This window comes from Peromyscus leucopus, chromosome 6 (genome assembly GCF_004664715.2).
Source record: "Peromyscus leucopus breed LL Stock chromosome 6, UCI_PerLeu_2.1, whole genome shotgun sequence".
Classification (NCBI taxonomy): domain Eukaryota; kingdom Metazoa; phylum Chordata; class Mammalia; order Rodentia; family Cricetidae; genus Peromyscus; species Peromyscus leucopus.
The window spans coordinates 82572437-82586885 of NC_051068.1; the positions used below are offsets into that span (position 1 = coordinate 82572437).

Genomic DNA, 14449 nt, shown 5'->3' on the forward strand with positions numbered 1-14449 from the left:
AGCCTTAGTACTCGTTTACTTCTTGGGCTCTTGGGCTTAGATACGTGGAGAAAAAGAGGGACTTCCAGCTCGCGGCGTCCTCTTGAGGTCGCCCAGAAGGTTTGGTGGTGAGAACCGGATTCCTAAAGAAGAGCTTACAGCCCTCTGGAAATTTAACTTGGAAAAAGTCTCCCTGGCCAGAAAAACCCTTTTGATCTGTGATTGTAGAGCCCGAATTTCTGCCCAAAGCCGAGTGTTGGACACTTCAGCCAAAGCTGTCCCAGTCTGATCTTTGAAATGGGACACACTGCCCAGCCTGGGTTCCGTCTATGCCTGGCGCTACACCCATGATGCCTAGGAGTGGGCTTCCTCCTGCTCTTAAGTATGTCTTAGTCCTTCTGCTGCAACGTATGAATCTCTGTGAGCTGTACATTTGCCTGGCACTCCTATGTTGACAAAGGATCACTCGACTTCTAGCAAATAATAGAACATGGAAAACAGGTTTAGTTCACTCAACATTTCCATGCTTCCCTTTCTCCAGTATAAACCAAGGGCTCTACTTAGTCCCGTGCCCAGAAGCAAACCAGTGCATCCTTCTTTAACGAGAGTTCCTATATGATAACCACAGGAAAGGGGAGTTTAGTAAAAGTTGTCTCTCTAGCATAGCCTGAAGATTTGTAAATAAATCATAACATTACTAAAGGTAATCCTAAAATACCTTTTCTGCCAAATAGTCCCACAGTGACTCTCAACCACTTTTAGGAAAGGGCAGGTTTTTTGCAGCCATTGAAATCTTTCCCTGGAATTTAAAATGTATTTCTCTAGCAGAAGCTAAACTTTAAGTACAAGTCCCCAACAGAAAGGTCTGTACAGTGAAAATTAATTAATTAGAACCATTTAATTAGGAGATTAACCTCATCCACTTTACCATAATGCTTATCAGTCCAAGTCTGAAAAGTACCCCAATCATTTCCAAATGACCATTAAAAAGAAAGAGGCTGCTTTTCCTCTATGACCACTTCCGGGGGGGGGGGGGGAAGGGCAAAAGGAGAGGGAAACACATTTATTGAATACCTATTTGCCAGGTATGACTAGGTGCTGCCACGTCTTGTCTCTTAATCCTCACAACAACCCTGTGAGGTAGGTAATATTGATCCCCATTGTCACAGTTGAGGAAATAGGCTCAGAGAAATTAAGCTGCTTTCCCACGTCCACACAGTAAGTACATTGACCTGATTTTAACTTTTTCTACCAGGCCTCTAGAAGGTATTGCTGGGGGACACCTGACAACAGAAAGTCTAAGGTTTTGGTTTTTGTTTTAATCTAGGATGGCAGTCGGGCGGTGGTGGCGCACGCCTTTAATCCCAGCACTTGGGAGGCAGAGGCAGGCGGATCTCTGTGAGTTCGAGGTCAGCCTGGGCTACCAAGTGAGTTCCAGGAAAGGCGCAAAGCTACACAGAGAAACCCTGTCTCGAAAAATCAAAAAAAAAAAAAAAATCTAGGATGGCAGTCACCTCAATACCAGGATGTAGGCAACAGTAACTGACAGGATGATGGTCTCATCCTGTTGCTCCAGGAACACCTTTCAAGAGCTAAGGATTGTATATTGGACTTTACCAATACATCTTGGTGACTAGAAAATTCCTGGAAAGTAAGTTATAGCAAAAGTTGTGGAGAAAGTTCTCTGCATAATGAAAAGGAAAGTTTTATTTCCTTTATTATCTGTTCCACACAGCCAGGAAAAAAAAAAAAAAAAAAAAAAAAGGCAAGTGAATGATTATATGCCAAACTTACTAGTTAATGGCAGCAAGATCTCAGTGTCAGGTTATTTCAGTATGAATTAGAACTATCATTGCACCTAAAACTTCCTTTTATGTGAAGGATTGGAGGGCAAAGTAAAAAAAAAAAAATTAACAAAATGGCTGCCAAGCAATGTTTAACACACACACACACACACACACACACACACACACACACACACACACACGCCCATTCAGGCCTTTCCTGTTTCTACTGGGCTCACACTGCCATCTTCTGGCAGTTTCTGGGTCTACTAGCTGATTGGTGGATTAATAGTGTCTAAAAATTTTCCCTTATGATACAGTAGGAAGGAGATTTCTCAGCATGAGTTTATTTCAGGAGAGAGGGAGAAATGGTTTTGAGATGAAATGGCCCTCCTTGCTGTGTATACCTTCTAAGGGATTTCCTCAGTGTAATAGGTACTAGACTAGAAGAATACATAAAAGATAGGAAGACAGAAACCTGGAAATTTACCTAATCCAAAAGGGGAAAAAGCTGTTTGCCAAGTTTTATTTAGCAGGTTGTTTTCTTCACTGGAGAGTTTTGTTTACACTCCCATGCCTGTCACAGTCTGCAGGGAGCCTCTGCATCACTTCAGTGAATTCTCAGAAGATAGAACCATGGATATAGTCTCCATACTGTACTACTTAATCAGACCTACATGCTCTACAAAAATACAAATATCTGATCAAGTTAGACTATGAGCTCCTTGAAGGCAGAGACCACACATCATCTGTGTGTGTCCCAGAAAGTGTTGGCGTTCAACTATTTATGCATTGAATAGAACTGAAGGAATCAGTGTTAATATCAATATAACTTTTATCATAAAATTTATTAGTTGTCCAAAGGGGAAACTACTCCACCCCAACACACTTTCCCCCTTTGTTGTTCAATGAACCAGAAATTTGTTCAGGTATAGACCACATCACCCTCTGGTTCTGCCTTGACCCTTTGGTAGTCAGCTCAGGGAAGTGGAATGGACAGGAGGTCCCAGATAGGTAGCCTGTCCAGCTTGCAATGAATCCCTCTCCATTGAAAATACCATTGCTGATACTAACCAATATGGTTCCTATAGTCATAATCAATAAACACCAAAGCCCAAAAATCTGCCTTCTCTCCAACCTAGGGCTGCAGGTATTAAGTCTTTATCACAGAAGCTGATTTTGAGAGCAGTGAATGAGAACAGGGAGGCATTTCACAGACTATGGAAGCCCCACCCTTCCCCTTGCCCAACCTTAGTCTCCTTCCTGTACCCGATTGTCCAGGGGGCTGGAAGTGGGTCACTGCCATGAGGAGAGAGATCGGGGAGGCCAGTCCTGGAAAGAAAAGATTGGCAGTATTATTGATCAGAGTAACTTACCTGGCCTTTCTGTATCCAGCCAAGTTACTAATTCAAAGACTAACCGCCCCCCCTCAGCTCTCTGACCCCCAATCATTCTATTAGTTACTCAAGAGACAGAGGAAAGGGGCAGCCTGTCTCCTGTTTGTCTCCGCTGAGATCTCCGTACTTGATCTCCTCCATGCAGGGAAGAGCAGAATGGGAGAGAGCTGCAGAGAGTGTTCCTGACTTCTCCTCCACTACCCTTCCTGCAGTTTTTCCTTGCTGCTGGCCAAATCCCAGAGAGACTTCACCCTACTGGTCTACTCACTTTAAGAGAAATCATAGACATTAACTTTTAAAAAGGAATCTATGAACTCATGGTAACACTTGGCTACAGTTTTGTTCTTTTTTAACCTAGTAAGCAAATGAGAAGATGTGGGCTATTTCCTTACCTTGTTTCAATGTAAATGTTAAACTGGACTATTACACCAGAAAGAAGTAAACCTTAATGGTCCCCAGAATAACCCTGCTCCTAGCCTGCTGCTCCAATGCCTACCCTTAGGAAGTTTCCCTGTTTCCTGAGGCATGAAAAGTTCACTGGTAGAAAGGCTTCACCTCACCTTTGTGACCCTTTTCTCTCATCATCGTCTCACCATACCCAGGTTCCCCTCCCCCAATAGTCAAAGATCATAGCCAAGTCCAAGGCTTTTGCCACATGTCCATCCTGTTGACTCTGGTCCTGAACCAGGAAACGCCAAGCAAAAGCTAAGTCCAGAGACCCCAGCCCAAACCCCAGCAGCTGGAAAAGACAGTCTTTAAGATCATAAGCCAGCCCCAAGCCTTATTTCCCTCCAAGGGTCCATCATGACTCCCCCTTCTGTGAGGCGGCAGGACGGAGGTAGCTGTCGGACATGATGATGTCGCTGGTGAGTTGCTGCTCCAGGAACTCCGAGGTCTCCTCAGCAATCTGGCCTGGGATTCGAAAGTCAACAGCAGGTGGTGGCTCCTGCTTGGGGCTGGGGAGGGGCCTGGACACCCAGTTCTCAGAAGTCCCCTGGAGGAACTGCAGGAAATTCTCCTCAATAGAGCCCTCCCGGCTAGGCAGCCTCAGCTCCTCCTCCGGAGCTGCCTTGAAGAAGCAGACGAACTGTTTGCTAAGCTCGCCCCGGATCTGACGGTTGAGACATCCATAGAAAAAAGGATTGGACGTGAAGCAGAAGTAGCCGATCCAGGTCACCACATTCTCCACCTGTCCCGTTGAAATGGGCTGAGCGCTCAGGGCCACGTAGAGATGGAAAGAGAAGTAGGGTAACCAACAGAGCAGGAACTGCCCCCCTACGGCCAGGAGGACCACTGCTGCCTTCCCACCCCCAAACGTCCGATGTGGAGTAGTCTGGTGAGCCCCGGAGCTGGTGACCATAGTGGACCGGCTACTGAGAGACTCGGAGCGTTGCCGGGGCGTCTCCATCCACGTGGGCAGCGGCCCGTGTTGCATGGCGGCCACACGAGCCACTCGGAACATGCTGCAGTAGACCACGAAGATCAGGATCAAGGGCAGCAAGAAGTAAAGGACAGCAAAGACCACCACAAAAAGCTGGCAGTAGGCACTATGGCTCCATTGGAGAGAACAGCCTGGGTTGACACTGGGGGCTCCTTCCTCCCAGGAGACCCTTCCCAACACCGGCACAGAAGCCATGGCCAGGGCCTTTATCCACACGCCCACCAGCACGGAGGCCACCAGGCCCAATGTCATGCGTACCTCGTAGCGCATGGGGTGGACCACATAATAGTAGCGTTCCACGTTGATGGCCGACACCGAGAGGATGGCCAGGCTAACAAAGCAAACGCTCAGGAACAGGTAGAGGCGGCAGGCCACCTCCCCGAAGAGCGCATGGTCAAAGAGGGCGGAGCTGGACAGCATGGCCAAGGGCATGAGGGTCAGAGCCGCCAGCAGGTCCACCAGACAGAGATGGAAGACAAAGACAAATTTTCGGAGGGCAGGTGTTTTGGCGATAACAGCCATCACAGCCGCATTGCCAGCCACGGCAGTAAGGTCCAACAACAGCATGAAGAAGAGGGCCACAGATTCGGAAGCCACGTCCTGAAGTCCCAACTCTGGGACCCCGCTGGCAGTAGAGGGACCTGGGGTTTGAAGGGCTCTTCCCAAAGTAGACAAGTTTCCTGATGACTGGGGAATGGGTGAGGACTCCATGGGGCCGAAAGAGGACACCCAGGGCACTTCCTGTTACAGGCCCATCCCCCATCCTACTCCACAGCCCTGGGATGTAAAGCCCAGGCCTAGGCTTCCCGATTGATTTCGTTGGGGGCCTTCCACAGGAGCCTTCCAAGCTGGGCTCCTCTGTGGTGGTGCCAGGCCAGGCAGCTCTGAACTCAGGAGCTCATGTCCAGTTTCTGTCGGGAGGTAGCCCCAGGGTCAGCCCCGGTGATGGTAGCAGCCAGCCGACAGGCAAGGGACTGATCCTCACATACTTGCTGTGTGCCACCTTCCAAGTGGTCTCTGGCACCTCTCTTCCCACTTCCTTTTCTAGTTCTCCATGCTTTTCTTCCCTTTTGAGGGCAATTCTAAATCCTTTGTCTCCCTTCTCCAGGGTCCCGCTGAGCTCTAGGACAGTGCCCTGGCTTTAGGGTAGCTTGTGTGAATTTTCTGATTTTTTCATCAGAATGGGGAGTAGGAGAATAAGATTCAGCTTCTAGTTCCAGGTCTGGGCATTACTCACTCTGCAACTCTCCTGGACTCCAGTTTCCTCAAGAAGGCATCTGTTGAAGGAAGGAATAACACCTACTCCGTAACTGTTCACCGGGTCTGGTTTGGTTGCCTAATGGCGACACTAATTACATGGAATATTGTTTACATGGTGCTCTGCCCAGGCCAGGCCCCGTCCCCTGCACTCCATGCTCATCAACTCATTTTCATCCTCACACGATCGATCCTCTGAGACAGTATGATTTCCACAGATAGACCCGCAGCCTAGAGAACCCAAAGCCACACAACACAGGAGAGACAAGTTAAGGCAGTCTGGCTCCAGGGACAGTTCTTTTGCCTACTTTGCTGTTCTCTGCAGGAAAGTCGCCTCCCCATGGACTAGAATCTAGGTGTTCAGTAAGTCATCGTTGAAGGTGAACAGACCCTCATGTCTCTCACCACTCTAAGGCTATCACCTATAAAGGACAACTGTGCTGTAGTCAGAGAGCTGCCAGTCTGGGAATAACGAGGAAGCTGCAGTGAAGGCAGAATGCCCAGGTGCAAGGAACGCCAGCTCATCTGCTCCTCAGCGCCCAAGCCAGTGGGCACACGCCACTTGAAAGCTGTCCTTCTCTACCTACTCTTTTGTTTTTGTGTGTGTGTGTTCTGTTTTTGAGACAGGGTTTCTCTGTGTAGCCCTGGCTGTCCTGGAACTCACTCTGTAGACCAGGCTGGCCTCCAACTCAAGAGATTCGCCTTCCTCTGCCTCCTGAGAGCTGGGATTAAAGGAGTGTGCCACCACCGCCCCGCTCAGCTACCTGCTCTGTAGCTTCTTGGGATGGCTGCTGCTATGTCCTGGCTGGTGGAAGGAGAACAGCTCACCCTGAAGCCCTTTTGGTTCTGGCCTCCTCCTATGGTCACAGAACAAAGGGCGAGAGAGTGAATGCCCACGTGAAAAGGGTGGAGGTGTTGGGGGCAGGGTAGAGGACCTTGATTATAGAATTAGGTACACATAGAAGAGAAAAGATCAGACTAAATCAGCACCTCCCATATCTCCTGAGCAAGTGACAGGTTGCATCTGTTTTATGTGTCATTATTCGCATTAAGTTTGTACATAATTGAAATAGGTTGTCCACAGGGTGTGTATATATATATATGTATATGTATGTATATGTATATGTATGTATGTATCAACACAGTTCGCTGAGTTACACAGCTTTAAGACAAGCCACAGACATGGGAAGTCTGATGGCCATTCTGTAAACAAGTTAAAAAGTTTTCTGGGCCACACTTTCTGCAGCTGTAAAATGGGAGGAGTGGACTAGAAAACCATCCAGCTTCCTACATAGAGCATTTTACTACTCCGTGAGTTCCTGGGATGGGGAGCATCTGGCGGCCGCTCCACATGAAAACAAACCTATCGGTTCTATAACTGCAGTGAGGAGAACCACACAGCCTGCCAGAGCCTCGCTTCTCTCAAAGTTGCTTTACAATCACCATAGGTCTGGGGTGGCACCATAAACCTCACGCTAATCCAGCTTCTCAGGTGCCATCCATGCATTAGGTGTTCAGTGCGATCCTTGTGAGTTGAATCAGACTCAAATTGGTTAATTGGATCCTGGCCCCAGAGTACAAACTCCCAAAATATTCAGTCAGTCATCTGTGTGCCAGCCAGGGGATTCTCTTCTGAAGAGGATAGCCCAGGCTCCTGGATTTTCAGCTTCCCTAACTTTGGACAACTGCCTAGAGATTTGCCTCTCTCCAGGGAGATGTCAGATTCTCATAAGGCAGTCTACCAGGAAAAAAAAATGCCTGAAAGAAACCCTAGAGGATGTGTCTTTACCCTTTACTCTCCATATCCATTCTACCTGGGAGTGGGGCCTAAAAGATGTGGTACCTACAGGAGAAAGAATCCACTATTTGTAGATGGATAGCAGGATATACCAATCCAGCAAGACCTAGCTACAGTCCCAGACTGATAAGAGCGGACATGGTTTTCCTGTGGACACATGGACACGTAGGGATGCTCTGCAGCCATGATGGAGCCTTGGGCAGAAAAGGACTGAGCATTTTTCTCTCCTAAGCCCCCTCCCCTCCAGTCTTATCAAAATTTCTACAGTGACTTCAAATTCCAGGATTCCAATTTACCTCATAACAGACAGACCAATATCCTTGGCTACTTGGTACTCTTTCATTGATAGGAGGTTGTGGAGGGGAGGGCGGTGGTGTGATGGCTTCATAGGGGGAATCCAAGGAGTCTGACTCCACTCCTAACTCATGTCATCACGCTTTCTACCTCAACAGATGCTCGCATCCTCCCACTTCTTCCTTCAGCATCACCTCCAAGACCTTTCAGAACCTGAAAGGCTCTGCCAGTCTAGGGTCTGAGGTCTGGTCTCTGGCAGGGCCAGGATCAAATGACAGATCTCCTCATTTCAGGATGTAGGATATGCACACGTGCCTAGCCCAAGGCCACAGAGGTGTTGTTGGGATTCACATGTACCTGTTTCTCACATCCAGAGCTTCTGTGCCGAGGATCAGCACTGGGCCTGCCTTCAGACAAGAATATGGCCCTCTTAGGCCAGGGGAGATTTCCAGGGACCTTCAACACCTCTCCCTAGCCGAGCTGCCCACGCCCAGGACTCAGATGCCCATCATCCTGGAATGCTGAAGGGCCTATTCCTAGGATGTGGAGACCTATTTCTATGACACAGAGCAAAGCAGACAGAATGCTGTCTGTTGCAGGATGTAGTTAGACTCTTGCCAGTAGGAGACGATCAATCTCCCATGTCTAGGCTTTAAAGGTGCCCACATCCCAATACTACCTTTGGGACACCTGGGAGCCCATCCTCTGACAGAACTGCCCACCATACAGCAGGGTGGGCTGCCCCTTGGAATGCCGCCCTTTCAGTAAGGTGAGGCAGCGCTCATCACCAGGCCTGGGGTCTGGCCCCCATCCCTGGCCTAGTCGGGGCAGCTCCTACCTTTGCTGAGCATCTCCCAGCTCCTATGTGATAGCTCCTCTCAGCTGATGCTCTTCCAAGGCTGCTGAAGCCTGAACCACTGCAGTGAGCGGAGAGAGGCAGCCAGCAGAGCAGGATGCTCAGAGAGCTTCTGGGTCCTAGCGACCTCCTGCTTTCCACCAGCCCCTTAGAGCCACTTCTGGAGCAAACAGCTGGGTCTCAGGGCTCCCCGGCAGAGTGCTCAGGAAGCCCCATCCCTCATATTTCTCTCGGGATTCTGGATTGCACCTCAAAAGCTTCCAGGAGCCAGCTCATGGGCAAACAGGAAGGGGAAACCCTCCCAATCGTCCTGAAAAAGAAAAAGTCCTGGGCACTTAATAGCTGAGTTACCTTGGGCCAGTCATTTCCATTTGGCCTTTGTTTCTTATCTGTTCAATAGGATTATAGGGTAGATGATCCTTGAGGTTTCTGACATCCTTATTATTTATTGCATGGTTCTGTATGATACCAGAACCAAGGTGCTTCTGTAGTGGGCAGGTCCATACACAGCCGGAACTCCAAGGCTAGGCCTTTGAAGAGCTGAGATTCCTGAGGCAGATTCATGGTTTGACTCCTTCAGAAAGTGACAAATTTGTATAGCAGACAGATTAAGGGGTAGCAGTGGGATTTGAGGAGGAGTCAAAGACCCTATCATGACCTTGTACCTATCCCCATCCAAAGCACTCACTATTATTTTCTTACACTGTATGTTTATTTGGAATGACGCTGTGAGGGTTAATGGAGATGGGAATCTAGTATCTCCTGAAACTACCTTCCACCCATCCACACCTCCCTCTGCTCTGTGAGGCAGACTCTCAGGAAGGCTCAGTTTGGTCTGTGTTTGTCGGGCTGGACAGAGCTGAGAGCATCACTCACAGAGTGCTGCCACCTTGCCTGACAAACCCTCAGAAAGGAGATACAGGGTCTGGCCTCCTGCTGGCTCTGAAGAACGTTGTCAGTGACTGACAGCAAGGACAGGTGCTTAATGGCTGGCAGCTTATGATTTCTACAGAATATGAACTCAATATTTTCTCTCTTTTAGCTTTGTTTTAGGTGTATGGGTGTTTTGCCTGCATATATGTGTGTGTGTGTGTGTGTGTGTGTGTGTGTGTGTATGTATGTACCACCTGTGTGCTGCCCGTGGCGGTCAGAAGAAGATGTTGGATCCTCTGAAACTGGAATTATGGATGGTTGTGAGCCACCATATGGGTGCTGGGAACCCAACCTGGGTCCTTTGTAAGAGCAACAAGTGCTCTTAACTGCTGAGCCAACCCTCGGGCCCAAGGCATGCATACTATGGAGGTGAGGACATTGCTCCAAGTCTACACCCCACATAGCAAGCCTGGAGAGGAAATTCAGATCAGATCTGGAGCTGCCCCCAGAGCCTCATGGGAAGTCACTTGCATATTCAACACCTCCTTCTGGCTCCAAGGGAATTCTAGAGTTGTTTATTAGATCTAGACAACGCATAAAACCAGTGACTTACCCACCCAAGAGACTCAGAAGGACAAGGTGACTTTTTTCTTTTTTCTTTTTTTTAAATGGTTTTTTGTTTTGTTTTGTTTTTTGATATAGGGTTTCTCTGTGTAACATCCTGGAACTTGCTCTGTAGACCAGGCTGGCCTCGAACTTGGAGATCCTCCTGCCTCTGCCTCTCAAGTGTTGGGATTAAAGGTGTGCGCCCCCCACCCAGCCAGGCTGGCCAAGAGAACTGACTCCCTAAAGCTGGTAAATGATCTCAGCTACCACCAGTCTCTATCTCTGAATTCTTAATGAGTGGCAGACTCATGACCTATAACACCTTCAGTCCTCATGCCACTGTTTAAGGCACAAATTACCTCTGAGGAAAAGAGGGCATGAGGTGAAGTGACTTTCTCTAGACCAAATACAGCCAGAACCAATATTGGAACCCTAGCCTGTTTGAAGATAAAATGTTTTCTCAGTCTTCCCCAGTCTCATGGTCTCTCTGAGACCCCAATGGGACACTCGAGGCAAAGGCACAGATCAACACAAGGCCCAGAAGCCCTTCCAGGGATCCAGAGCAGACAGGATCTCTGCAACAGAAATATAGACAAAGGCACTAGACAGGCCAGGAAACTATGGTTCATCTTTGGATGTACTCTGCTGGTACAGACCTCAGCTTCCGAATTGGCTATGCATTAGTTTTTCCATATGTCAAAAGTGCAAACTCCTCACTCCCCAGTGTCCCTAATGGGGATACAGAGGCTATAATAACAGATAGAGTATGCTTCCCAGGGAGCTAGTACAGTTATTATGACTGGCCAATAAGCTGGTGTGGGGTCAAGGGCAAGGTCATGAACTTCTACTAAAAAGCAACTGGGGAGAGGGGTATGAAGGAGATGGTGGGTTCTAACTCATCTTCCCAGAGGCTGGAAGCCATCTTGGCTCAGGAGAGAGGGAAAAGGACCGGTGGGCAGGGGAAGAAACTGCCTAAGGCTGGAGCAACGGATAGTAGCAATGCCAGTAACAGTAAAGGGGCTGCTGTGACCTCCTGAGGTCTATTCAGTGAGGGTCAGAGTAGCTGCTGACCTGACACCCTTACTCTAATCCATTCATTGAGGGTTGTTTGTTTGTTTTAAGCATTCTTTTTTTTTTTCTTCCAGAGCTGAGGATGGAACCCAGGGCCTTGCGCTTGCTAGGCAAGAGCTCTACCACTGAGCTAACTCCCCAACCCCTGTTTGTTTGTTTGTTTGTTTTTGAGAAAACGCCTGGCACTGTAGCTTAGGCTAACCTTATATGTGGGATCTTCCTGCCTCAGCCTTCTGGATGTTGAGACTACACTACACCCAGCTCGGTTTCCCCAGCACAAAGGAGGAGGAGAGAAGACCAAGGGAGAGAAACTAGACGTGGTCTTCTAAACCCCACCAGCTGCCCTCGGTCCAGTGGGCACACCCGGGACCCCTGTCACGGGATGGGGAAGACCCCCTCCCCACAGTGCCATGTCTCTTTTGAGGGTCAGGTGGAACCTTGGGAACTCAACAGAGCCATGCCCCGTCTTTGCCCACCCTCACCTCTTGAGAGGCTTGTCCATCCCATCCACCCTTTTCTGCCCAGGATGAAACCTTGAAGCTGAGCAGATTTATCTTTCAGCTGTGCATCCTTTCTCAGTAAATGTTAAGTGGCTTTCTGGACCTCCTTGAAGTGCCTTTCCTGCTTGGTGGTATCCTCTCGTCCTTCCCCGCCCCTCTGCCTTCTGCCAAAAATCTGCTCAGGACAGAGCTTGATCAATCCATTCACACAGAGAGCAGCTTCATGTGTTCTCTCTCCGAGGAATATTAACAATTTAACAGGAAACAAAGGGAGGGAGCAAAATGCTGGGGGGCCACCAGGAGTGTCCCTGAGATCTCATTACTAAATACAGAGTGCCTCTTAAGCCACCTGTGCCCCTGTCTGGCCTCACCCCAGCATGCCAGCACTGTGTCCTCTCTGTATCCATCTCCATCCACTGGACACCCAGTCATTCCATCCCAACACAGACACCCCAAGAGCAGGCTGTCAGCTGGGCCCTCTCCACAATGGCTCAGGCCTTAGCTGTCCAGAGACCCAGCAGCATCGGCACCAACGTGCTTGCTCCCTAGGCATCTACCTCCCCCTGCCCCCATTTGAGGGGGCTGGGCAGAGGTGAGAGCCTTTCCATTCCTTTTGTTCCCCCACAGTCTGGCCCACACCCCCTGCCAGGAGCCGAGATCCAACAGTATATTCAGCCTGCAGCTGCCACTGGTCATGTGAGCCCATTGCTAGGTTACAAGGACCCAAAAATAAATCCTTCCCAACCAGATTAGAAACTGAGGGCCTCGGATGAACCAGGCTCAAAAGAGTGGCAGGAACATCCACTGTGAATGAACAGGCCTGGCCATGCTGTCTGCTTCCTAACCAGCCGCCAGTCTCAATCCTGGACCCCCAAAGAAAAACTGCAGACAGCTCTGGTTCCATAACAACACAATAAACAGGTTTATGGGCTGAGCGGCCATCTCAGTGGCAATCAAGAACAGCTCGAGCCTTGCTTCTCTATCAGGAGCTCCCATCCAACACCTGCATCAGCCTGTCCCTCCATAGGCCTCACCCCACACCAGCGCCTGGGGCAAAGCACCACTGACCATTTGCCTGGGACCTGGGGGACAATAAGTACCAGCTGTTCTTTTCCAGCCTGAAAGCGGGCACGATGCTGGTGGACCTTTCATACAAGCAGTTTCCTCACCCAGTCTTCTGGGTCAGTTTTAACATCTCCAAATGCAGAAATGGAGGCTCAGAGAGGTTCCGTGGCATCCTCCAAGGAGCAGAGCTTAGTTACTAGGATTCTGCATCACTCGATGGGAACAGGTATGGGAGAGGACAGGAAGCACGAAAGAGGCAAGGGAGACACAGGGTCACTCAAAACCCTTCCCTGGGGCCTGGCTAATTGCCCCTATTTGCTCTGAATCAGGCTGTTGTCTCTACCTGCCCTACTTCAGCCTCCTCCAAGTGAGATCACAGCTTATGGAGAACACACAACACACACAGAGCCCCACCCCTGCCCTCTGGCCACAAGCTCTGGTCCTTTTGGGGAGACTAGCTCTGCTCTTGAGACCCGGGGAGCAAGCTGACAGAACGAGACTGCCAGAGCTGAAAGAGTCTTCAGAATTTAGGAGTCTAGCAGATCTTACCGATGAATAGACCCAGAGAGGGACAAATGTGCCCCAGGCTGCACAGCTAGAGAGTGAAGGAGGGTCAACCAGACCCCGAGCTTCTAGGTTCTATCCCCTCCCCCCAGTTTTGGTCTATCACTAAGAATGTGTAGACCTGGCTCAGGGCAACCTGGAGTCCTCCCCAAGACCCTGGCACCCTCCATCAACCCACCTCATTTCCAAGACCCTCCCAATTGCTGTACTCTTCAACAAAGATCCTGATCAGGATCTGAGAAGGCCAAGTCTGCCCCTCATCCTCACTGTACAGGCCCTGGCTTCCCATTCTGCATACTCCTGCCATCACCCAAAGTACCGTAGCACCCCTCCCTCACCCCTCTTCTGCTCCCAACAGCCCTAACTCCAGGCTCCAAATGACCCAACGTATGTGTATTGTGCCCCTGCCCTATGGGGAATGGGATCCAAGACTGAGCAAACCTGGCCTCTTGCTGCAAAAAGGGCAGGTTATAAGCTGAAAGGGAGAGGCAAAGTGCTGTGCAGAGCCAAAGGAGGGGAAGGGGGAGGAGGGGGAGGAGGAGGAAGAGGAAAAAGAAGGAGAAAAAGAAGAAGAAGAAGGAAACAAAGATTTTCATGAAGTGGCATGAGCTCTAAAGGGGGATAGAATTTGATTTGTTGTTGTTGTTGTTGTTGTTTTTCCAAAACGTTGGAAAACTATCATTATTGGACCAGAGAGGTGTTCAGTTGGAAGAATGCTTGCCTAGCATGCACAAAGGCCTGAGTTCAATCCCCACTACGGAGACTGCATAAACAGAGCACACACACACACACACACACACACACACACACACACACACACACACCTGGAGTCCCAGTGCTGGGGAGATGGAGGCAGGAGAATCAGAAGTTCAAGGTCATCCTTGACTGCATAACAAGTTCTAGGCCAGTCTGTACTACATGGGGCCCTGTGTCCCAAATTTTAAATTATTATTAATTTGTAGTT

General features: G+C 49.3%; 1 protein-coding gene across 2 annotated transcripts in view; it reads right to left on the bottom strand.

Moving 5' to 3' along the window:
* Gpr61 (G protein-coupled receptor 61) overlaps positions 1-8902 on the bottom strand; it is a 32805-nt gene extending 23903 nt beyond the window's left edge. Inside the window, exons 1-3 of one of the 2 annotated variants that reach the window (XM_028879395.2) lie at positions 8789-8902; positions 3721-5878; positions 3014-3095 (exon numbers count right to left, since the gene is read on the bottom strand). In XM_028879395.2, coding sequence (XP_028735228.1) covers positions 3963-5312 — 1350 coding nt within the window. In that variant the 5' untranslated portion in view covers positions 5313-5878; positions 8789-8902 and the 3' untranslated portion in view covers positions 3014-3095; positions 3721-3962. Of the gene's footprint in view, positions 1-3013; positions 5879-8788 lie in introns of both variants that reach the window. The other variant, XM_028879396.2, reaches the window with a different exon arrangement.
* Between the last annotated feature and the right edge of the window lie 5547 nt (positions 8903-14449).